The sequence below is a fragment of the Ursus americanus genome, chromosome 23 (assembly GCF_024610735.1).
Source record: "Ursus americanus isolate L20-20 chromosome 23, mUrsAme1.1.p, whole genome shotgun sequence".
Classification (NCBI taxonomy): domain Eukaryota; kingdom Metazoa; phylum Chordata; class Mammalia; order Carnivora; family Ursidae; genus Ursus; species Ursus americanus.
In genome coordinates, this window is record NC_142149.1 from 19561441 (window position 1) to 19586223 (window position 24783).

The window sequence follows — 24783 nt, forward strand, 5'->3', positions numbered from 1 at the left end:
ACACACAGCCTTCTGCCCTCTTCCAGCGCTCCGCCACCCGCCTCCCCTCGGGGCTCCTGGAACCCAGGGTGACGCGGTTGGCAGGCCTGGCTTTAAAAATTTCCCGGTCGGGCTCCGCCTAGCCGGCAGCCGGCTCCACCCTAAGCCTAAATCCCAGGGGGCCACCGGCTCCTCCCAGCGCTGTGAACTACAAGTCCCGCCGTCCCTCGCGCGTTCTCTCCCGCCTCGCCGGTGCCCCCTACAGGCACCGCCTGTGAGTCGGCCAAGAGTGCCTCCCATTGGTCTCTCCGCCCTGTCAGTCACCTGGGAGTGTTGAGGGGCGGGTGTGAGGTGGAGATCCGGATCCAGAGCGGCTGAAAGGCGGAAGTGGAGGCCGGAGCCTGGGACACCGCCGGGGGGAGAGGAGCGGAGCCCGTCCGAGCCCCGGCCCCAAGTAACGCCGCCGCCCCGGAGCCGCCGTGAGTGTGCCTGTCCCGGGACCTAGTGTCTCGCTCGCGTTGAAGCCTCTTCGGGGCAGCACTTCCTCCCGCCCGACCCCGGCTTAGGGGGATACTGACCCCTCCCCCGACCCGTAGCCCCCTCTTCAGGGGCTCCCCAGGCGTCGGGCCAAAGTGGGGGCCTTTCTTTCCTTCCCTTACCTGCCGTTTATGAGCCTTGGGAAACCCCCAGGTCTCTCTTCTGGCCTGTCCAGTCCAGTTGTGGGAGGGAGAGACCCCAAATTCTGCTCCCTCTGCTCCCAGAACTGGAGGAATCTTTGCTAGGTATGAAGGAGCCAGTGTTCCTTCTCTATAGAGGTGGCGAGGAGTGCAGTCTGTCGCCGTTTTCTTCCCTCTCCCTTCCCCCCCCCCCCCGTCCCACAAAAACAGTTGTCCCTTCTAGCCCTAGAGAAATTTTATCTCGATTTCCTGGGGGGCGGAGGGGTCTTGGGCGAGAGCCTTCCACACGCACAGGCTCCCACAGCTCCTCACTTCCTCTCTTTCCTCAAACCAGGGAGCCAGCCAGGATCTCAGCAGAATTTAAAGTCTGGGCCACTTTTTGGAAATGAGCTGACTTCTCCTTGTCTTGCCCCCTCCACCCCCAACCCTGTCCTCTAGTTATGTTGTTCTCTAGTTGTGTTCTCTGAGTGTATCTCTTTTCCTGCCTCTGAAAAATTTAGCTGAGGTTTGCTTAATCCTAGCTACAGATCACAAATCAGGGTGGATCTGCCCATTCATTATCTTCTCTCTCCCCTCCTCTCCCCCTCCCCCTTGCTCCAGGCTCAGCCCTGTCCTCCCAGAGCACGTGAGTGGTTTCCAAGCTGCTTCAGAGGGACTGCTTCTCCTGGGACTGCTGTCTGCTTGTCTTTAGGGAATAGGGGAAAGACCAAAATGACGAGTGTGGAATTGAAGGGTCCTGGCCTATCTCTTTCCCACTCTGAAAAACACACATCTCCTTGATCAACAGGTCTATGCCACTTCTGTCTGGTCTCAGGGCCTCTCTCCAATCCCTTCCGGGCTTCGACAAATTGTAGATTACAGAGGAGTAAATTGAGACCACAGTGGCACCTCTGGGTTCTTAATGTGCTAATTTTTGTAGCCCAAGGAATTCCCATGCATGCCAGAAATTACTGATTCCACCTCCCCCCTCCCTGTCCCCCTAGCCTTTCCAAGAGGCAGCCTATACTGACATCTGATCCTTGTCTATTGCTTGGGACTTAGGTGTGTGAAATGGCCGTTGTCTCAGACCAGGCTCGCAGGTTTTGTTATGTGGCCAAAGTACAGGCCAGAGACTGTACCTTAATGAGAGTAGCCTGACTCTTTGAGGCCGTGACTGACCCTTGCCATCTACAGCCGAGGGAGGGAGGAAAGATGATGCAGTCTTTGGGAATTTCTCTAGCTCTTCAGTGTCCTGCGCCATCTTTACTGTCCTTACAGGTGCTAAATACTTTTTGTCTTGGGACCTTTTTGAATTCTTGTGGACAGTCACCAGTGTCTGATACCTACAGACTTTTGAGCTAGACCTGGGCTACATTCATTCATCTTTTATTGGACAACAAGGAAGCCCACCTCATTAGGGTCAGCGTTTGGTCATAAGCTCTCTGTCTGTGTGGTCTTTGGAGGGCTACTGGAGACTTCTTCGGCCAGCCTAGTTTCTCTCATATGGTGAGTCTGTGCCTCTGAGGGGCAGGGCCGGAGAGGCCTGCCTCCTCACTGGTCATTGGTCTCTGACCAAACGTACCTCCTTGGTAGCGAGCTGTGGTTTCTGGAACTCTTTGGGAGTCCCAGGACGAGGCTGCCAGCATTCTGAGGGGACCTTCTTTGTCTGGACATGCTCTCCCAGCTAGGATTCTGAAACAGGTTTTTTTTTGGAGGAGAAGCTCCCCCTTTCCGAGAGACGTGGAAGGCATCAGTGCCCCGGGTAGTTCGGCAGCCACTTCTGGCATCCAGGGATTGTAGAGTCCAGGCAGTGATCTGACGTTGCTTGGCAGAAAGAGGGAGGGCCCTGTGTGAGACAGAAGCCTCTCCTCTCTTGCCTCTTCCAACTAGTTGGCGTTTCCTGCCTTCATAGAACAGAGAGGTAGTACCAACTGATTTTTATTTTATTATTATTATTATTTTTTAATTTTATTTGTTTACTTGAAAGAGAGCAAGCAAGAGAGAGTGAGTGCGTTGAGCAGGGGGCGGGAACAGGCAGAGGGAGAGAGAGAAGCAGACTCCCCACTGAGGTGGGGTGATCCCAGGACCCAGGGATCATGACCTGAGCTGAAGGCAGATGCTCAACTGACTGAGCCACCCAGGCACCCCAACAACAGAGTTTTAGAAATCATTTTGAAGTTGCAGTTTTTGCACGCATGTTTCTCACAGGAAACAAAGTTCTTTTCACACCTGCTCCTCACAGAGTCCTGGGAGATAGTGGGATTTGTATCTCCGTTTTAGCGATGATGCTGAAGGAATAAATGGCTAGCCAGAGATCATCCAGTTAGAAAGCGGTAGAGCCAGGGCTTGGGATTCGGGATTCGATGTGCGTCCTCTTCCCTAAGAGTGAGCATGCAGGGTGAGCAGAGGCCCCAGTGCAGACCCCTAAGCATCCTGTCGTCATTGCTGCCCCTCCTCTGCTTTTGTTTTCTTCCCCACCCTCACTCCATCCCCCTGTCCTCCTGGATCCCCATCTCCTTTACCTCTGGGGAGCATGGCGGTTATGAGTCCCAGGTCAGTACTCTTGAGGGCCTGACAGTTTGCTGACATCTGTACCATTAATTTCTGGAAACCTGAAAGTCGTGATGGCTAGAAAATGAAAGTAAAAGTGAGTGGGCTCAGGGGTCTCTCTGGGCAGGGTTATGGGTAATGGGAGCCGGCAGAGGCGGCTTCTGCTTGGCCCTCTGATTCCCTTTGGTGCTGCCTCCGCTTGCAGGTGGGAAGACTGTGGCTCTCCACCCGGAGCTCCTTTCACTAGCATTTACGTGGTAACAGCGAGGTCATAAATTTAAATTTAACCCCGTGAAGCAAGTACTTATAAGAGCCTTCTTCCTCTTACCCTTGCCCCATAAACAGGTGGTAGGTGTACGGTAGGGTGGAAAGCACAAGAGCTTTAGAGTCAGCCAGAGCTGAGTTGTCATCTGGACTCCCCCACTTACCAGTCACAAGGCCCTGGACTTGTTACATGACCTTGTTGAGCCTCTGTTTCTTCCAGTAAAATGGGGATACAAAGTATTTTGCAGAATTAGAAACAGAGGGTAAAGGAGCCAGTCAAGGCCCTGGCACGGGATAGATAGACACAAATAGCAGTTTTGTGCATGGGTGGGGTTTTGAAGTCGCGCTATAATTCGCCCCTAAGATTCTGATTCCGCATCTGTACCAGGTGTTGTTGTGATGCCTGGTGCTTTGCTTGATGATTTCACGTGTTGTCTCAGCTCACAGATAACGATCAGACATGCTATGGGTTGTCTTCCCATTTTACAGAAGAGAATGCTCAGTCCGCAGCTGTGCTTGTTCCACTGGGCTTCTCGGACCCTGCTGGGTCATGTGCTGTGGAGACCCAGAGCCAAAGACTAAGAGACGCCTTCGCGTCTTCTAGGCGCTTGTCTTTGTCTTAAACATTTTTGCATTAAAACAGTCTTGGATCTATTACAGATTAGAATGCAAAGTTTGCGTGAATCTAGGCTAAAACAAGAAACTCCAAGACAATATTTTGGTTGTGGCAGGCTGCTTTGCGTTCAGTTCCCAGATTCCTGGGGTTTTGCATTTCCTCTCCCCTGGCTTTAGTCAGGGGTACTTTCCTTGGGACTATTTAAGAAGCACTGCTTCAGGTAGGATTTATAAACTGGGATGGCACCAAGGTCAGGGCTTTCAGGAGCCATGGCAGAGGAGAATTGGAATATTCCTTAACGAGTCTTCTGCATGAATAGTCTGGTATTTTAAGAGAGTAGTTTCCAGATTATATATCCCCGTCTCCTGTACTTAGGAACAATAATACAAGTAAAAGTGCAACTTTTTGAGCTTTGCTTGCTGTGTGCCTGGTACTCTCCTCAGGCCTTCTGTGTACTGACTCCTTAATCCTGAGGACAGCCCCAGGAGGGGGTTTAATCCCCTGGTTAAGGTGGGGGACAGAATCCAGTCTGTGCGCAGATCCCTGTGCAGCACAGCCCCTCTTGCCCCATCTCTGGGCTCTGTGCTCTTCCCTTTGCCTGGAAGGCTCTTCTCCCCCTCCCCTGCCTGGGAGCCACATCTCCAGACTTTGCTGTCAAAGCACAGCTGGAATGTCACTTCCTCCGTGAAGCCTTTCCTTCCCTGCAGTAGGCCGAGGGCTTCTCTCCTCCCTGCACTTTCCTCTCAGCACCCCCTGTCTAGTGCATGAGCCCTGTAGGGCCGCGGATCATGTCCTGTTTTATCTGTGTGTCCAGTCCTCGCATGGTCCCCAGCATGGACACCCCCTCCTGCGGTAGTTAAAGGAAAGGGCAAACATCCTAGGTGCCCTTGAAGCACATGACTGGTTAATGTCCTTGATCACACACTTTTTTTTTTTTTTTAAGATTTTATTTATTTATTAGACAGAGATAGAGACAGCCAGTGAGAGAGGGAACACAAGCAGGGGGAGTGGGAGAGGAAGAAGCAGGCTCATAGCGGAGGAGCCTGACATGGGGCTCGATCCCATAACGCCGGGATCATGCCCTGAGCCGAAGGCAGACGCTTAACCGCTGTGCCACCCAGGCGCCCCTGATCACACACTTTCTGAGCTCACACAGTGTGGACCTGGTGAACCCAGGAGTCACTCGCATCCGTCTGATCCCAAAGCCTGGGCCGTATCTTTGGCCCATCCTCCAGCAAGGTGCTCACAGACAGGAGAGCCAGCAGGTGAATAGGATGAATGTTACGGTGCAGATGACACAGGGGCGGGGACGGGACGCAAACTAAATTTCCAGAGGGGAGCGATCTCCCAATCTCAGTCTTTCCAGTGAAGGGTTTCATCGGGAAAGGTAGGCGTGGCTTGGGCACCCACATTTCCGTGGGCCGCCTTCTGCAGCACGTGTATCTGGTAACTAGGCTTTGGCGGCTTCTCGTGGTGAGCGGCACTGGCGCCAGGCCAGGACTTAGCGAGGATCACTGGGAGTGACTTTAACTCTGGTCCAGGGGTGCTGCTTTGCACATCTGCATAGGCTCATTCTTGAAGGAGGGAGGTCTTAAGACAGTGGCGCCAGCAGCTGGTAGACCGGCCGTGGTGAGAGCAGCCTTGCCTGCGGAACCTGCTGGCATGGCCTTTCAACTCCCAGGCCCCGGGCCTGTGCAGTGTGGTTCTCAGGACTGTTGGTGCCGCTCCTGCCGCCCCTCTTCCCACATGCCCCTCAGCACAGCTCCATGTAGAGTTAATTTGAGTTAACATGAGTTCATGGTCACTGGAGTCCTTGGATCTCATTTTGTTACAAGATGAGCCACTGCTTTTTTTTTTTTTTTTTTAAGATTTTATTTATTTATTTGAGAGAAAAAGAGAGAGAGAGAATACGAGCAGGGGGGAGAGGGAGCAGCAGTCTCCTTGCTGAGCAGGGAGCCCGACATGGGGCTCGATCCCAGGAGGGATCATGACCTGAGCTGAAGGCAGATGCTTAACCGACTGAGCCCCCCAGGCGCCCCTGAGGATGGTTTTAGAACAAGTGCACAGGTAGGACAGTTCTTTCACCTGCCCGCTGTCCACCATTGGTAACATCTTACCTTAATACTGTACATTGGTCACAGTGAATGAACCAGTTTGAATACATAATTATTAATGAAAGGCCCGTACCTCATTCAGATTTCCTTACCTTTTTCTGTTCCAAGATCCCATCCAGATACCACATTGCGTTTAGTTGTCATGTGTCCTGAGGCTCCTCTTGGCTGAGATGGTTTCTGAGACTTTCCTTGGTGTTGATGAGCTTGACCGTTTTGAGGAATACTGCTATTTTTTAGTGCGTGTTTCAGTTGGGATTTGTCTAATGTTTTTCTCACGAGGACACTGGGATTAAGAGTTTGGGGAGGCAGACTGCACGGGGGAAGCGCCGCTGTGCTCACGTAACAAGGGCTCATACAGTTAACTTGCCTTATCACTGTTGATGTCAGCCTGGGTCACCTGGCTGAGAGGACGTTGGTCAGGTTGCCCCGCTGTGAAGTCACTGTCTCCCTTCCCCTTTCTGTAATGTCCTCTGGCGAAGGAAGACATTCTGTGTCGCGCTCACTCGCTCACTCGAGTGGGGAGGGACGCCCCTCTCCCTGAGGGCCATGTGGATATTTACTGTCTCCTTCAGTTTACAGTCCCATACTACTTTGCTTTCTTGCTCAGAGTGTTCCAGATCTGCTCACGGGGAGCTCTGTCAGCACCCTTGGGGCCACCCCCATGTCATTCTGTGACCACTTCTTCACTTGGCACTGTAAGAGGCTCCAGGCTCACCTGGCCTCTGTCCTAGAATCAGCTGTGTCTCCAAGACCACACTGCCTTCTTAGTAACCATTTCCGCTAAGGATGTTGGTATAGAGCTGTGTGCATGGGTTCAAGTGTCTCCTCTTGGTGGCTAGTCACCGTAGACGCCAGAGTTAGACAAGGCGGGGCTGCCCCCCCGGGAAGTGTGTGTGTGAGAGTCCTGGTAGTTGACCCCAGTAGCAGGGCCGTTGCTTCTCGACTCACCCATTCACACTTCTTGTAATCCTGCCTGATGCTTTGACTGAGCCAGCGATTGGACTGATTCAAAAATGGTCAGAGGCAGTGTTTACTCTGGAGTTTGCTACCCAGTTGGGAAGATGAGATACATCATCATCCCATATGTCAGGTGCTAAGTTCTCCAGCCCAACCTTCCAGGACTCTGGATCTTATAAGAGAGTCCACGAGGTCCCGGCCAGTGTTCTTTTGCTGCCATTCAAGAACAGACCTCCCCTTCGGGAGGGTTTGTGGCTCTAGGCATGCCCGGGGCAGCCCGTCACTTTGAGCTGTGATCCTGAATCATTGAATAGCTTAAATCCTTCTGTTATACTGTCAGCCCTCTTGAAGACGTGTCACTTGAGCCCTTCTGGAAACACTAACTTGGGATCTTAACAGGAGTTGGTTTACAAGCCTGTAGTCTTGTATTCATAGGTGCATGTGTGTCCCCTTCAGGTGGCTCTGTCAGAGCATCCTGGGTGTGGGGGAGAGCCTGGGGGAGGGCCTGGGGGGGGCGTGGGTGGCCTCCCTCACCCTGGCTGCTCTCCTAGTCATCACATGGCTCTCTGAGCTGCTCCGAGGCTGTGGTGATTAATGACGCCAATTTCCAAACCTCTAGCATTTCCAGCCTGGTTCTTTAAAAGGAACTCTGGTTTCTTTGTCAGCTGTCCCGGTCCTGTCCCCACCCCCTCTCCACAACTGAACTACTTCTTCCCTTTCCTGAAAGAGGCTTTGAAATGGAAGGAAGGGCATTTGGGCTTTAAGATGCTTTCTCTTGTGGGGCTTTTTCCTTTTTTTAAGGGGTTATGGTTTACCTGGTTGAGGGTTCAACTCTGCTGATTTTTTTCTGGATGGTGGTGTTTCCCCTTCATTCTTGTGGCTTTGGAAGCCAGGGAATACAAAGTTATGGTTATTGACAGGACACAGGACATCAAAGGTGAGCTAGTCCTTTTTCTAGGACACTGTTGAAAGTCGTTATCTTAGTCCGTCCGGGCTGCCGTACGAAAATGCCACAGACTGGAGGGCTTATAAACAAGGAAATTGATTTCTCACGGTTCTGGAGGCGGGGAGTCCACGATCAGGGTGGCAGCCAGCATGGTCAGGTTCTGGTGAAGGCCCTCTCCCAGGCTGACTTCTCCCTGTGTCCTCGCATGGCGGGAGGGGCAAGGGAGCTCTGTACAGCCTCTCTCTAAAGGGCACTAATCCCAATCATGAGTGCGCTGCCCTCGAGGCCTAATCACCTCCCAAAGGCCCTACCTCCAGATACCATCACATTGGGATTAGGATTTCAACATAAGAATTTGGGGAGGGGGGACACAAACATTCAGATCACAGCAGTTGTCCTGTTCAGCGTTCTCTCCAAATGAGGGGCATTGAAGAGTGGGGTCCAGGGAGACAGCAAGCAGAAGGAATGTGTGACTAGTGGACAAGCATACTGATTAAGGATCCCCTTCCTTCGTAGGGACTTCCGGGGCCAGGGGCTTCCCTGCCCCAGCAACATTCACCGAGCGCTTGCTTGGAGCGAGGCCCTCTGCTCAAAGTCTTTCACGTCGCGTCTTCCCAGCAGCCCTGGGAGATGAGCACTAGTCTCTCCATTTTACATGTAAGGAAGTGGGGGCCGTGACACAACACCAGGTCACCCTAGTGCATGATGGCTCCGGGAGCGGAGCTGGAGTCGCTCTGACTTCGGCACTTGTGCTTTTAGCCCCTGTGCAGAAGGAACCGAATACGGCCTGTCTGGGATAGTGAGGAGGCTCCTCGGCTGGGCTGTGGCTCTCCGAGGGGGGTGAGCAGTCCAGCAGGTGGGTGTGGATTTAAGCCTTGGCGGCCCCATCACTTGCCAGACCCAACCAGGCCCATATTGCAGCCTCCGTTCCCCACATCTGTGAGCACCTACTGTGCGTCAGGCACAATGTTAAGTGCTGTTAAAACAAAGGAAACCCACGGACGCCTGGCTAGTTAAGCATCTGCCTTTGGCTCAGGTCATGATCCTGGGGTCCTGGAATCGAGTCCTGCATTGGGCTCCTTGCTGAGTGGGGAGCCTGCTTCTCCCTCTGCCTCCTGCTCCCCCTGCTTGTGCTTGCTCGTTCTCTCCTTCTGACAAATAAATTCTTAAAAAAAGAAATTCTCTACCTTTTCACTGCTGACCCTCAAGTCGCCAAGTTGTCCAGCCTCATGCCACCCCTAGCAGCCTTATGATCATTTGGGGCCATGAAGGTAGTAGTGTGATTAATTCACTGAAACTCGTTTAGAGCCATTCATTGCCTGGTTTCTTCACCTGGCACTATTTTTGCATTTTGTTCAGCAGAGATTAAGAAAGAAAAAGTCAGCCTAAAACATTGTGCTTTGGTCTCCGGGCTCCTGAGAGCAGCCCTGGTCCCTCAGATCTCACAGTGGGAACTTTGACCTTGTTTCTTGCTCGTTGGGCAGCCTCTGCCCACAGTGTATGTGGTGTCTGAGCAAGAGGAATTCGGTTTGCTGGTGTCTGATACCTGATTCTCTTTTCCCCATTCACCTCTCAAACACAGCCTCTGCCCTCGGCTCTCTGTTTAGGAGCCGAGGGCAGTGAATTAAGTTGGCTTTCTTTTGTTTTCGGTTTTTTGGTAGAGACAGGAAGGGCCTGTGAGGGGTGTCAGCTGCACTTGTTGGTATGAGTAGCCGGATGAACAGGTGTTGCCGATGACCCTGACATTCAACAGAGGTTCTTGGTGTCTTTCTGGGCCTGGGCAGTAGCCCAGGTGGCAGCTGTCCCGGCTGGTGCTCCTGGCCCCTGCAGAGACCCTCCCGAGCCAGAGGGGAAGGGAACCGTCCAAGCAAACAGTATAGTAACTGTGGGAGCAGAACCCACTCAAGGTAGTTGTGAGGCTTGTGGGTCAGCAGGGACCCCATGTCTGTCCTCACTAGCTTTCACATTACCCGGGCTCCACCCTGGGGCCACAGCAGGTGTGGGTGGCACAGGGAAGCGCCTGTGCCTTGGCTGGCTCTCTTCTCGTCATCTCACCTGGCACTGGCAGATGAGGAGCTAGGTGGCGGGGTGTGGGCCTCTGATCGGCCTCAGTCCTGTCCCCACCTTGCCTTGTAGCTAGGTATGTGTGGATGTGTGCCGCGGAAGGTCCCGGACCTCACATGGAGCTCTCGCTCGAGGCTTCGTACAGAGCTGCCCTGGTGGGGGCTGGGGAATCTGCCACAGCGTTGCTGACTGGGGTGTGCTGAGTCGGAGACTGGGCCCTCTTAGGGAGAAGAGTGTCTTAGGAATGTCAGCGTGAGTGCCTAGGGCCCCCAGTGCCTCTTAGAATCAGGAGGCAGGACGAGCCTTGTCTGGTTGCAGCCTCAGGCGGTCCCCTGTCTGTCTGGCCTTCCTCACTAACCTGCCACCCAAACGCCTGGCTCCTCTGTTGGCCAGCAGGACCCGTGACTGAGGATCTCAGAGCTACCCATCGACTCCTGGGCCCCTTCTGTGGACAGTACAGGCAGCCGACACTGACCAAGCTGGGTCAGCAGATACGTGCTGTAAACGCCCCCCCGCCCAATCCCACCAGCAGTCTTCCTCCCTGTGGGTGCAGGAAGAGAGGGAGCAGGGACTGGAGGTTTCCCTCCTCCGCCTGAAAGTTAACGCTTGCTGAGTCGGCTTCTGTCAGCCTCTCGGGGACTGTCTGTTGTGGAGAGCTGAGAAAGCAGCGCAAAGCTCAGGGAAGGCTTTCTTGGTGTTTTTGCTGGGCCAGGGCTCCGGGAAGCTGGGAGTCTTTCCCTCAAGGATGGCTTCTGCCTAACTCAGCTTGGCATCTTTCTGTCCAGGGGAAAGAGCTCTAGAGCCCCAGGTTCTGCCTGGATGGTGGTGTGTGCATCTAGGGTTTAAGTGTCCTGGAGCCCCCCCCACACTGGCCCCTTCTGCAGGTATTAGAGCAGTTGGTGACCTCAGCTGGAGCCCTTGTGGACTCCGCCAGGGGTGGGGAAGTCCAGGCAGCCAGCCCCTGGGGGGTGTTCTCGTTCAAAGGGGAGTAAGATGAAACTGACCGGTTAAGTGAGTTGTACGGGGCTGGGGCAGAATCAAGGGCCTGTTGCAGTGGCAGGGGAGCCAAGGTCACTCAGAGCCCCTCTCTGGGCTGATGTACCTCCCCGCCCCCCGCCCCAGGAAGGGAGTCCTCTTACTGTGACCGTGGAAAGGCAGCACCCCCTTCCCCCTCCTGCTGCCAGCTCTCCTAATCCTGAAGCCCCTACTTTTCGGTGGGATGAGGAGCCCCAGCTCTGGCCCGACACACCCATCAGCGTTCTCCCCAGGTCTCAACCTGGGCTTTTAAGCTTCTAGCTTCCAGGGCCAAGATCCATCTGTTACATTCCAGGTGGGACACAGGTCCTCTGTGTTGCAATCCCATAGTCGTGGTCACACAGGAAGACACCCCTCCCTTTGATTCCATCCCCCCAACCTGCACCCCTGGACCCCTTGTCCTCGACACACACTCTCTGGGCTGGTTGGAGAGTGCAGAGCACCGCTGTAGTAACCTTTCTTCTCACTGAAAAGACATAAATGTCGTCTTCTCTTTTTATTATGAAGCTTGAAACAACTGTAAAATTCTTTAGCCCACAGTTGAGTACAAATACATTCTTAGTCTGTGTGTGGCAGTCCTGTTTGTATTGAATCCTATTAGCTTGCACCCTGCTGGGTCAGGTACCTTTGTTCTGTCTGGGCCCAGTGTTATTTATTTATGTATGTATGTAATCTCCACACCCAGCGTGGGGCTCGAACTCACGACCCTGAGATCAAGAGTGGCACGCTCCTCTGACTGAGCCAGCCGGGTGCCTCTCTCCTGGCCCTCTTCTAATTCAGGCATCCTCTTTCTGATTATCTTTATTGTTCTGAATTTTGTTATACTACAGAGGAGGCAGAAGGTAGCTTACATACAGGGGAGCTGCATTGGTGTCATACCATTTGTAAGCTTTCATTTCTCACCGTCGTATGCAAAATTCTATACCAGAAACATTCCTTACTTTTTTATTGACCTGTAACCTACATGTTGTAAGATTTACACACCTCAGCTTGAGGACAGCTCGATGGATTTTTACATTTGTGTGCATACGTATGTCTACCTCCCAAATCAAGATAGTAGAATTTTTCCATCTAGCAATATTTTTTTTCAGTTTGACACGAACTCCATTTTCCATTGTTAAAAGCCAGATGCTGTGAAGTCTACACCAAAGGTGGCAGCCCCCCTTATTTGTAGTGGCTGTAATAACACTGAATATTCTTGGGTTTTCTATCAGTGATGGGGGAGCTCTGCTAGAATTATGAGTCCTGGGCTTGGGCTCTGCCACCACCTGGCTGTGACCCTGGGCACGCCACTTCGCTTCACCTTCGTCTCCTACTGTGTAATTGGAAAGAGAAGGGTTAGGTCTTCAAGGACTTTGTGCTTTGACAACCAGTGAGTCAAAACTAGTTAGGCCCTTAGTAATATAATAAACCTGTCATTTGTCGGAGCCTCACCTTCAGCCTCACACTGTGTTGTACACCCTGTGTATTGTTTCATTTAACCTTTACAACAACCCCATGCGATCAGTATTAAACAATACCATTTTACAGATAAGAGACGGAAGCTGACAGCGGTCGCTTGTCTGACTTCGCCAAGGTCACTCAGCTAATAAACAGTGGAGTCAGGCTTTCACTAAACTCAGTTCAGTCTCCCAAGTCCTCACCTGCCAGCTGTGCTGGGGAAGGGTGAATGGGTATCTCATGTGGCTCCTGGCTTGTGTTGCTTTAGACTTTTCTTCCCTCTGGCTCTGCCGCCAGCCAGAGGCCCGGGTAGTCCTGCTGTGAGTCTGCCCTCTGGTCCTGTATGCTGGTAGTGGTGATTTTCCCCTTTGGGGAAGAGCTGTGTTCTTGAGCCTGTGGATAAATCATCTCCTCCTCGGCTGCTTTGAGCTTTTTAAGGTCTTCCACCTTCACCTTTGAACCTAATTACTTCTGCTCCTGTGTTTGGTTCTCTTTAAGCTAACAAATTGCTTCTGCTCTCATCTTTTCTTGCCCAGCTCTTGGATGGTAAATATTCAGGAATGCTTTCATCTGGAGTAAAGTAGAGCTGAAGAGTCACTGGCCAGAACCACTTTTTGGGGGCCCTGGGCGGGGTGGCGGCACTCGGTTCTCAGTCCTTCCCCCTTCCCTCCAAGGGCTAACCTTGAGTGAGCCCTTCTCAGCCTCTGGTCAACAGAGTCTGATTGGTTTCCCTAATCAGCTCACTCTCCAGGCTGTGCCAGGACTGTCCGCTAGAGGAAGTCTCAGAAGCAAACAGGAAGCCCGAGAGACAGCCATCAGCTGGAATTGCTCACCCTTTTACCAGAAAGGACAAAAAGTATGAAGTGGGCGACTTCATGGTTAGAGAAGAGACACTTCTAGTGGAGGCTGGGGCAGGGGGCAACAGTCCATCAGCGTCTGGTGTCTTGAAGGCCCCAGTAGTTGAGTGAAGCCAGGAATCAGCCCCCACCCCCAATCTGATCCACCGCTGTTGTCTGTGGCGCTGACCTGGGGCTGCCCTGCTGTCTCTTGGATTTCTCCCTCCTTCCTGTAGCAACTATAGCTCCTGTGCTTGAACCGGCTTTCTAGAATCACTGGGGGCACTTATTTTTAAAACATTTTCTGGACTCCAGTTCTAGAGATTTTAATTCAGTTGGCCAGGGTTATTTTTCTAAACGCCCTGGGTGATTCTGATAAAAAAAAGTTTGGTACCCACTTACCCATAGGGTCCAGAGTAGAGAAAAACCAGAGTAAGGAAGAGCAGTGTTTTGCTCTTTGTCTGTCTTCCGCCCTTGGCCCCAGAACTGGCTGGGCCTACGTTTAGGAGCGTAGGTCCCTTCTGCCCTTTCACATGCATTGTTGGGGAAAGGGTAGTGCACCCCGCAGCCCTTGTATTGAGGTTGGGGGTTGTGCTTATCCTCCATGGCCTCTGAACAAACCAAGGTTGAGATTTGGAGGGTGAGGGGAGCAGGTCATGTCAAGGAGAGTCTTCTGTCATGGGTCCGAATCTCTGTCCATTTTAGCAGCTTCATGAAAATATCCAGGAGGAAGTCCATCCTACTCGTGTGTTTTTCCTGGTGTTGGAGAAACTGGTTTAAAAGAATAAAATCTGGGGGGCATTCTGGATCTTGTAAGAAACTCTGACTACAGCTCTGGCTCTTAAGGAGAATTTGGTTTTGTCTGAAAGAAGACTTTCACTGTGGCATTTTTGGTTACAGTTCCATCACCTGACTACCCGTGGGTAGTTCTTGCCGTTGCTTCAGAAGATTCCCACCCTGAGATTCCCTCCCCGCCCCCACCCCCGCCCCCCGGGCCAGCTCAGCACATGAGCTTACTTACCTTTGCCGCCCGCCGGCACGCACCCGCAGCTTCCCAGTCTTGGGAGTGGAGGGCATAGAGCTTCTTGGCCTTCTGGGTGTGGTCTTCGCCTGTCTTACCCTGTTCGTGTGCCCTTCGGGGCAAAATCAGCTTCTTCCGTGCTTTGTTGTCTGGGAAGGTTCAATACCTTTGTTCATGTGACCACCAAGTGGGGCCAGGAAAACCACGAGGCAACACAGGCCGTAAAAAGTACCATGTGCACCTGCTCAGGTGTGTCTGGAAGGCAGGACCAGCATGCAGGCAGAACATGTCACCAGCCAGCGCTTGCCGGGCAGAGCACCTGCAGCACTTGAGAAACAAATACACGGGCGCCTGGGTGGCTCAGTCGGTTAAGCATCTGACTCTTGATTCCGCCTCAGGTCATGATCTCAGGGTCAAGCCCTGGTCAGGGCTCCCCCACTCAGCGGGGAGTCTGCTTCTCTCCCTCTTCCTCTGCCCCTCCCCCTGCTTGCTCTCTCTCTCTTTCAAATAAATAAATTAAAAATCTTTCAAAAGATAAAAAAAAATTTAAAAAAATACAGAGACTAGGGGCACCTGGGTGGCTCAGTTGTTAAGCGTCTGCCTTCGGCTCAGGGTGTGATCCCGGCGTTTTGGGATCGAGCCCCGCATCGGGCTCCTCTGCTGGGATCCTGCTTCTTCCTCTCCCTCTCCCTCTGCTTGTGTTCCCTCCCTCGCTGGCTCTCTCTCTCTCTGTCAAATAAATAAATAAAAATCTTAAAAAAAAAAAAAATACAGAGACTTGGCCCTCCTCCAAACCTGCAGGGGCTGGCCGCACGGGTGATTTTGACGTGCAGATAAGGTCAGGAGCCACTGGATAAGAGTTATTTGTCCCTCCTTCTGGCTTGTTAATACCAGGTTCTGTCTGGGAAGGCTTGGAAACCCACCGTTTGGATAGCGACAAGACTTAGAAGTGTCATTTCTGTGTTTCTTGACCCCTGGGTGCTGGCTACTCCCCACCCCAGTAGCCCTCAGCCCCAGCTACTTTGGTTTTGTTGGAATCGGGGACTTCACCTTCTCTTCCCGTTCCTTCATACCTCCTTCTGTAGTGCCCCAGCCGCCCTCTGCTGCCCAGCCAAGATGATGTGTCACGTGGATTTGTGGTCATAACCAACTTGTAATTCCACTGTGGTTTCCCTCTGCTGTTGTCGCCCTGCCTGGCCCTGGACGGCCCCTCCCACTGTTGGAAGTACTCAGGGCCACACATTGCAGGCCAGCAGAGCTGCTGCCTCGAAAAGGGGGCCTCGTTCACCAGCGACCAGAAGCCAAACACGGGGTGGACAGTGTCTCCAGCATTGTTCCCACCGCAGGGAGATGGGCAGGGAGATGGGCAGGGAGAAGGGCAGGGAGAAAGGCAGGGAGACGAAGGAGCATGCAGACAACTGCGTCCAGCTCTGTCACTCATATGCTGGGTGGCCTTGAGCAGGGCGTGTAACACCGGAGCGTTAGGCTGTTTATCTGGAAAAAATGGGAGATTGTCTTAAAGCTTAAGGGAGATAATGGTTGTGCAATCACTCAGTAAATGCTAGCTGTCTCTGGAAATGATTTCCTTGGTGAGCACTCTGAATTCCCAGTCTGTACGTAGGCCTTGTGAGGAAGGCTCTCGAAGAAGCCAAAGCACTCGGGCAGTCTGGGTGGCTCAGTCGGTTAAAGGGGCCGGATCTTGATTTCGGCTCAGGTGGTGATCTCAGGGTCCTGGGATCGAGCCTGACGCTGGGCTCCGTGGTCAGCGAGGAGTCTGCTTGAGGATTCTCTCTCTCCCTCTGCCCCTCCCCCCAGGCGTGTGAGCACATGCTCCTTTGCTCGCTCTCTCTCAAATAAATAAATAAATCTTAAAAAAAAAGAAAGAAAAAGAAAAGAAAAAAGAAGCCAAAAAGCCGAAAGCACAGACCCTGCCTCAAAGGGCCATAGAGTCTGGCAAACATCAGTGACAGAGGTGAAAAGAGAACGCCATAAACTGTAAAATATGGTAGAACTAGCAATTCTTGTCCCTCATCGAGATCCCCCACCCACCCACCCCCCACCCCCCGCCAGTGCCTTCCTGTATTCTTGGGGAAGAGGTGGCTCCCATTTCAAACCTCTTTTCCTTTGGCGCAGTCCAGAAAGGAAACTGTTGTTCCTGGCTAGTGAATCATTCTTCCTGAAGCTCACTTTTTAAATGAGTTGCCAGGAGGACAGAGGTGTGAAAGAGGATTTCAGATTGAACAAAGCAAGCCCTTTGCTGTCAGCTTCTTGCGTGAGCACAGCCCATCTATCCTTCTCTTCCTTCACGCTTCCGCCCTCTGACTGGGGGGGAGTGCACCCCCCTTGCTCAGGGGGCAGGTCGGGGCTGGACTTGGGATCTGGCCCTACAGACTCCTTCTGCATTGACTCCGTTATGCCAAGGGTAGTCGAATCAAAACTTCTTTCCAGCTTAGGTTCAGACACTGTATGGATGGTCGGGACCAAATACCTCCTCTCAGTGCTCGTCTGTAAAACATTGTGTATATGTTCTGGTATTTTTTAGTAGAAGTCTTCTAGAGGCTTCCGAAGATGGGCTCCTCATCCTTCTGTGCGCCTCCAAAGCTGTCGCTAACAGTGACTAAGCTGTCACCAGCTGCTGGGGGTGCAGGCCTCGGTGTCCCTTGTTTGTCTGTGCCCTCCCATACCTCCCCAGCTCTTTCTCTGCGTCACCCTCCGCCTCTGCCAGGAGAGAATGGAACCGAGGTCTCTGTTCCTAAGGGAAATTTGGCAGCTGTTCCGACTGCCAGCGGAGCTCTCTGGCTTTGGTGTGTGTTTGGTGTTGTGTGTGTTTTGTGTTTTAATGTGTATGAGACTTCTGGCCCATCACAAACGAGCGAACTGAGGGAAGAGGTTCAGGATGGAGGAGCGAAATGAGGCTCTGATCCCAGTCCAGACTCAGACTGAGGAAGTTGGTCGGTCCTTCTAAAGATGGCAGGACAGAATGGCTGTTTTGATAACAACTTGCCCTGGCCAGGCCCTGGTCCCTGAGTGCCCACAAGGTTGGCCAAGCACCTTGTCTGAGGAGGAGCTCTCTAATGGGACTCCCCGTGCCCTGGTCAGCCTCACCGCCCACTCTGGCTTTGCGCAGAGGTGGGCAGTGATCTTAGCTGCCGGACCACAAGTTCATTGTTCACCTAAATCCTAGCATTTTCCTGGGTGATTTTTTGGTACCCCAAGGAGCCTGTTAACTGTCACCAGGCTGCCATATGCTCATTCTCCTGTGTGTGTTTAATTTGTATGCACACGTACATATTTGGGATTGGGAAGTCAGTATGTTTGCTCAGAACCATGAGCGTAAAGTTGGAAGACCACTTCCACTGCTCAGATGATCGTAGAGCAAATAGATGTGTAGGACATCCTAGCTAGGGCTTTTCTGCTGACTCCTGGGGCCTGGGGGTCTGGGAGTTGGCAGGAGGGGAGGTAGTCCGGTCCCTCGGGGAGGGTAAAGGGAGAGACCTGTGACTTAAGAAGGCCTCACCGTGCAACAGTCTCCGGACTGACCAGTACCGCTGATCTCTCTTGCAGTTGGAGGTCTCCCTCCTCACTAAGTGCCTCTTCGCACAGCGCCGGCCCCCACCGCACGCTCACTGGTACCACGACAGCAGGACGGGCCATGGCGGGTCGGGGAGGTGCAGCGCGACCCAACGGACCAGCTGCTGGGAACAAGATCTGTCAGTTTAAGCTGGTCCTGCTGGGGGAGTCTGCGGTGGGCAAATCTAGCCTCGTCCTCCGCTTCGTCAAGGGACAGTTCCATGAGTACCAGGAGAGCACAATTGGAGGTGAGTGGGCACAAGGGAGTGGGGCGGCCTCAGGAATGCCAGCGAAATGCCTTGGCCTCGAGGAGAAGGGAACCGCCTGCCCAGAGAGACTGAACAAGCGGGGGGCGGCAGCACCTCTTCCTCACCTGGGCTCTGGAATTGAATCCGACAGCTGGTCTCCCTGCCAGAGTCCCAGCAGTCGTCCATTAAAACTTAGCTCGTGGTCAAAAACTGGCTGCTTCTCCTAATTATACCACTAGATTATTGGGTGGCCTTGGCAAAGACCTTTCCACTGACCTGGCCTCTGGGAAGGGAGAGGCTGGGTCTGGATCTGTGAGGGTCCTTCTTACTGTGCCAGGGAGTGCATCTGTCCTGGCCTCTTCTACTTTCCAGAATGGGGAAATGGCCTGGTGAGTGGGCCAGTGAAGTTGACCTTTACCCTTGAGCTCAGAGCCTGTGGTTGATTTCCCAGTAGTCAGCGTTTAGCATGTAATGGTCTGGACTCAGTCCCCTGCCTCAGTGGCCGGGACAGACCTTGAGGGACCAGGGCCGACCTTGGGCTTGAGTCATCCTTTCTCTACCCTCTTGGTAAGAGGTTTCCAGGCAGCTGGAAGCTAAATGGGCTGTGTCAGCAGTCTTCTGCTGCCTCCTCAGCACTCAAGTCGGGAGCTGTGAGAGGGAAGTGAGGCAGTCCCCAGGCCCCTCATGGAGGTGGGGGGAGGGCAGACAAGGAGAACAGGCTTCCACTCAGGGCTCTCTGGGATCCTCTGCTGCGTCCCGGGGTGCAGGGGGCTCCCCCGTGTCTCTCCCAGCTTTGGGACTCCTCCTCTGAAGCATATGCACAGGCACCACAGGGTCCCTTGTCTCCTCGGGCCAAAGATAGGGTCCCTGTGTTCCCTGAAGGTCGAACCACAGGGCGGCCAATCCGGAATGGGCCAAGGTCAAAGCTGGGGGTGGTAGCTAGCCAGCATGCCTGGAGGTGGCAGGGGCAGCTGGGAAGCCAGCCACCCAGCCTCCGCCTGGCAGTGGAACAGCGTGTACTTTCAGGCGTCCCCAGTGTAGCTAAGTGTGTGACAGTGTCCTCAGGAAACCGAAGGCCAGTAACACCCCTGGGCTGGAGCAAACTGAGGGACTGTGGAGGTTTCCAGCTGGACTGTTCTCTGTGAGGGGAGGGAGGAGGAGGAGGAGGAGTGGGTGTCCACCCTTCTGTGCTTGGAGTCCGTTTTCCCCTGGGTTTTGCCTCTCCTGTCCCTTGTCACATTCCTCCTCAGAGAGTGCTCCCAGAATGGCTCAAGTGCAGGCTGACTTCCCTTCTGCCCTTGCCTAGTGTGGGTCTGTACAGCCTGTGCAGCCCCCTGCCCCCTCGACACGTGACAGGAAAACACAGACTCCACCCACCCTGCTCGGGCCTGCTTTGGCTTCTCTGGGCCCATCTCAGCAGAGGGCCTCTAAGTGCCAGAGCCCAGACAGAGTACTCGAGATATGCGGGGGTGGCTTCTTGAGTTCCTTCTTGCCTTATTACACCACCTTTTCTCTTACAGCGGCCTTCCTCACACAGACGGTCTGTTTGGACGACACAACAGTCAAATTTGAGATCTGGGACACAGCTGGACAGGAGCGGTATCACAGCCTGGCCCCCATGTACTATCGGGGGGCCCAGGCTGCCATCGTGGTCTATGACATCACCAACACAGTAAAGATTTCCCCTTACTTCTCGACACTTTGTTCCTGGATGGGATGTGGGCAGATTTCCTCTGTCATTTGGGGGTGTCTCACCAGAATCTTCAGGGCGGTGACATCTTAGATACGTTGGCTCTGCCAGCTCAAGCTTCTCTAGTGAGTGGCCCTGAGCAGAATGCCTCCTCTGTCTCTTTGACATTCCGGCCTTGTCTCCCCAGGATACGTTTGCACGGGCCAAGAACTGGGTGAAGGAGCTGCAGAGGCAGGCCAGCCCCAACATCGTCATCGCGCTCGCGGGGAACAAGGCGGACCTGGCCAGCAAGAGAGCTGTGGAATTCCAGGTGTGGGGATGGACGGGACTTGGCAGGGAGGAGGGAGCCAGCTCCACCCGCAGCTCAGCCTGGGCTGCTCCGTTGCTTCGTGACGGGCCAGGAGGCCGGGGAGTTTTATCTGCTGTCCTCTCCCGACTTGAACATGGGCCTAAAGCAATTGTCTGCCTCTCCTTGTTCTTCGTTGGTTGGTGACATGTGTATGCATAAGGATCGCTGAAGCTGCTGCTTAGTTTTTGTGTAAACTGACTTTTTAATGAAACGTACTGAAAAAGAATTACTTTTTTCCACATAATACATGCACAGGTAAATTTTACATAGTACAGGAAGGTATATAGAACGAAATGTAAATCCCTAACCCAGAAACTCAGTCTCCCTTCCCCCAAATTCATCAGTTTCTCATTTTTCTAGAAATGTGCACATGTATATGAACCCCCCCCCTTTTTTAAGATTTTATTTATTTATTTGAGATTGGGGGAAGGGAGAAGGGCGGGTAGAGAACACGAGCTGGTGGGGGGAGGAGCAGAGGGGGCACGCAGATTGCCCACTGAGCAGGGAGCCCAACACAGGGCTCAATCCCAGGACCCCGGGATCATGACCTGAACCGAAGGCAGACACTTCACCGACTGAGCCCCACAGCTGCCCTGAGTCCCTTTCTCTACATAGATCAGAGTGTGCTCTACACACTGCGTTTTTTACCAGGCCCTAACCAATAGACTTCTAGGTTGTTTGTAATATCGAAAGGCTGGAAACAGCACTGCAGTCAACATCCGCACTTTTCTGTGCTTTTCCCAAATGTGCGAGTGCATTTGTGGGATAAGTTTCTAGAAGTATTTCCTAGCTTAGTGATTTTTGAAGAGCAGGAAGGCAGAATGGACCTAGGGAAACCTGAGCAAAACATCTGCCAGTGTCTGTGAGCTGAAAGGTGCTGGACGTGAAGTGGGGGCCTTGGGGTTATGGTGCAGGTGTCTGCAGGGGTGGGGGGCACCCAGGGCAGGAGAGCCCTCAGCCTGAAAACCCCTGCGTTGTCTCTGTTGTGTATAAGGCGACTGTGATGAGGAAAGATTTTTATCCTGGGCCCTGGCCCCTGCCAACTGTCATCATTTCCCTCCTACTCACTTTCTCACCTCCATCCAAATCAGGAAGCACAGGCCTATGCAGACGACAACAGTTTGCTGTTCATGGAGACATCAGCAAAGACTGCAATGAACGTGAATGAAATTTTCATGGCAATAGGTGAGTTCTCCCCTCCCCTCCCCTCCCCTGACCAGGGTCCTATCACTTGCCTGTCTGTAGTATGTTGTAGGTCTGTAGGGTCCCGTTATCTGATTCCCAGATATAGATAGTTCACCCCAGAAGTTTCTAAAGCCTGGGGCCAAAGTCTCAACATTTTACTTGCTGACCCTTTAGCTTATCACCCACCTAAAGCCTTACATGACCCTCCCCCTAACCTACTGCTTAGGATTTTTAGGCTCATGTGGCTCTGTAGCGAGTCATCCTGCCCAGGTTCCAGTCCTTGTTTTATTCCTTAACTCTAGGGTCCTCGGCAGGTTATTTAACCTCTGTTTGCCTCAGTTTCCTGAGACACTCAGAAAGCACGTGGCACATAGAAGGAAAGTGCTCAATGGGTTATCGCACATTGGGTGGTAAAAAGGCCAGCTTCCACTCAAGTGGACTTGGAAGAGCGTTGGGGTACCCCCACAAATGCATTTTCCCCCTCCTCTTCCAAACAGCGAAGAAGCTTCCCAAGAATGAGCCCCAGAATGCAGCTGGTGCTCCGAGCCGGAACCGAGGCGTGGACCTCCAGGAGAACAACCCAGCCAGCCGGAGCCAGTGCTGCAGCAACTGAGCCCCCTTTGCCTGCCCACTGCCCCCACCTCCTCCGCCTGACCGACCCGACTGGAATCCACTCTAACCAATCGCACTTAACGACTCGGGCTACCACTGGGGTGGGGGTGGGGGCAGGGGGAGGGGGTCTGCCATGATTTCTCCATAGAATTTTGATCATAGGCCGGAGTGAGTTATTCCACCTGCACCTTTCTGTACAAATACTAATTCAATTTTAAGTCTTAAGTCACTTTTTTAATATATATGATCTTCTGCTCTTCCCACTTCCAGCCCTTTCTACTGCTCTCCCACTCTTCCTTTGCTGGTAGTAGCCACGTGCCCCTGTTCCCCCTACCCTTACATGTGGGGAGGTGGGGGCTGGAGCAGTTACCCTTCTTTCCCTCTTGCTGATTAGCAGACTCAGCAAGAGCATACATATCCTTACCATGTTTGGGGTGGGCTTGGTTCTGGGTGGTGGGGCAGGCCCTAGGGGTGAGGGAAGGGAGAGGCAGCTCTCCCCTCAGCTGGCTGTCATCAGGCTGCATCCCCCACTCACCCCCTGACTCACAGCTGGGAGAGAAACCACAGCATTACCACAGCATTATTGTGACAGCCACCAACCCATTGCCCACAACCTGCCCACCCCCACCCCCCACCGTCACCCTGACCTCTGGCTCTGAGCCCTGTTCTGACCAAATCACGATGATGAGTATTTGGGGGTGGGTGGGTAAGGGGGGGGGAGTGGGAGGGGATGGAACCAACTTTTTCTGTATTTTGTATTGTATGTTTTCTTCAACATGTAACCAATCAGTATCTTGTCAATATAGTCAGCCGATCGATCGACCTCCCACTTGTCTTCCTTGTCTTTCTCTGGCAGAGTTTATCAGAGCATATCCACTCTAGCTTGAAGTTAATTTAAAATGAACCACTGAATCTTATGGAACAAAGGCTTCCCCCCATCCTGCCCCTAAAGTGAGGGGATGCTGGTGGTCATGGTAACCAAGAGAAAGAGGCCCTTATTGGTACCAGCTCTAGGGGGTGAGGTTGGGGTGAGGGTGACCTGGGGCTGAATCTCACCAAGTTTGAAGTTGAGGGGCCTACATTTTCCTTCCCCCCGCCCCCTCCAGATTACATTGGGGTGATGTGCAGTTTGTATTTGAAAATAGTTGGTCTCTGAAACACCAGAAACAACCTCTTTGGGGTTTTTTGGTTATTCTGTATCTTGTGAAGGACTGGGTCCTCTCACCCTCTTCCCAGGTGACCTCTGGAACCTTGGGCTGGTCATGAGGCCAAGGTTCCGCCCCACACGAGGTGCAAGCCATCTCTCTGGTCCCTGGTCTGTTAGGGCCCTCTGCTGGTTGTGGAGTCTCATGCCCCTGCGGGCCTCCTGGCCCTCTGCTGCTCCCTGCTGGAGATGCTGCTGTCAGCCGCCTGGGGCTGGTCTGTTGGTCGACTGAGCCCCCCAGCTTCTCCCAGGGTCCCAGAGGCCCGATTCTTGGTGCACCACCACCTTAAAGTGCCTTTCCTGCCTCCCTGGGCCCTCCACTGGCCCTCTCTCTACCTCCGTTATGCCTCAACCTCTGACCCCAACCCCGCGAAAAGACCACAGAACACCAAGGCTGCTGCTGCACGCTACGGGGGTCGTTTACTGGGTCAGGCTAGGTTGGCCTTTCTTAGAGCTACGGCCCCGGACTCTCGGGGATGGGCCTTTTTGGGCTTCAGGGCAAGGCAGAGCCTGGCAGGGGCCTCGGACACACAGCTGGCCCGAGGGGGTCATGCTGCAGGTCATGGAGGCGGGATCCAGGTCCGGTGGTAGTTGCATCTGCCGGTGCACCCTCTGCGCCACGCGGTAGCCGGCCCCATCCGGGCTGCAGCCCTCCAGTTGCCGCTGGCCGGTCACCATCAGACATTGGCCGTCCACCTGCACCACCAGCTCCTCGGGGGTAAAGCCGTAGGCATCCACCTTCATCTGGAAGCCATCCTCTGCGTGGACGTTGTTCCGCGCAGCCACCCCATCGTCCCTGAGCAGCTGTACCGGCAGCGTGGCCACCTGGTTCTGTTCGGCGAGGGCCACGCTGGGACTGCGGGACGCCACCTGGCTCCCGCTGGGGAGACCGCTACCGACCCGCTGCATCCGAGTGAGCAACTGCTGTCCAAGGGCGCGAGGCGCTGGGCGTGGCGCTGGGCGCGCGGGCGACGCATACCGCACCCCCACCCCCACCCCCACCCCCACCCCCACCCAGAGGCCCTAGCGCGACCCGCTGCGAGCAGCCGGGTTCGGCTCCCCTGCGGCCGGGGCGGCCAGTCACGCGAGTCCTGACTCCACGGGTCAAGTTGTCAGCCGCCCTGGCCCGCCGCTGCTGCTCTTACCCTGGCTCCTGCCCCTTTCTCAGGCCCTTCTCCAGCTCAGGGCGGTGACCCACCTGCGGAGGACGACGCGGGAGCCCGACCCTGGAGCGCTCACCAGCACAGGGCAGAGAGAGAGATGGAGCCGCTGGGCTCTTGCCCTTCCAAATGTCGGGCCTGAGGACAAGAAGGATTGTGTCCCCTGAACAGAGCCAAGGGGGTGTGACCGTGGGGTCTTCCATTCTCCGAACGTCCTTTCTCTGAGCACAATCCTGTGACACATGGGGCTTGGGAGGTGAACGCGACTCCCTGGTTTCCGTCATGCG

The 24783-nt window shown here is 53.7% G+C and overlaps 2 protein-coding genes across 4 annotated transcripts; one reads left to right on the forward strand and one right to left on the reverse strand.

The window, feature by feature from the left end:
• Nucleotides 1–310: 310 nt before the first annotated feature.
• RAB5C (RAB5C, member RAS oncogene family) lies at nucleotides 311–22959 on the forward strand. 3 transcript variants are annotated; one of them, XM_087854383.1, is made up of 7 exons: nucleotides 346–458; nucleotides 1257–1281; nucleotides 18043–18296; nucleotides 19817–19968; nucleotides 20174–20296; nucleotides 21427–21520; nucleotides 22018–22959. In XM_087854383.1, the coding sequence occupies exons 3-7, from the start codon at nucleotides 18131–18133 to the stop codon at nucleotides 22131–22133; spliced, it is 651 nt and encodes a 216-aa protein (XP_087710509.1). In that variant the 5' UTR covers nucleotides 346–458; nucleotides 1257–1281; nucleotides 18043–18130; the 3' UTR covers nucleotides 22134–22959. The 3 variants fall into 3 exon arrangements, with proteins under 3 accessions (XP_045637577.1, XP_087710510.1, XP_087710509.1); XM_045781621.2 differs by lacking the exon at nucleotides 1257–1281 and having other exon boundaries at nucleotides 311–458; XM_087854384.1 differs by lacking the exon at nucleotides 1257–1281 and having other exon boundaries at nucleotides 319–458; nucleotides 18082–18296.
• A 797-nt stretch (nucleotides 22960–23756) lies between these two features.
• Nucleotides 23757–24272, reverse strand: HSPB9 (heat shock protein family B (small) member 9). The gene has a single exon (XM_045781688.2). It carries the CDS (start codon nucleotides 24243–24245, stop codon nucleotides 23757–23759), a length of 489 nt encoding a protein of 162 aa, XP_045637644.1. The 5' UTR covers nucleotides 24246–24272.
• Between the last annotated feature and the right edge of the window lie 511 nt (nucleotides 24273–24783).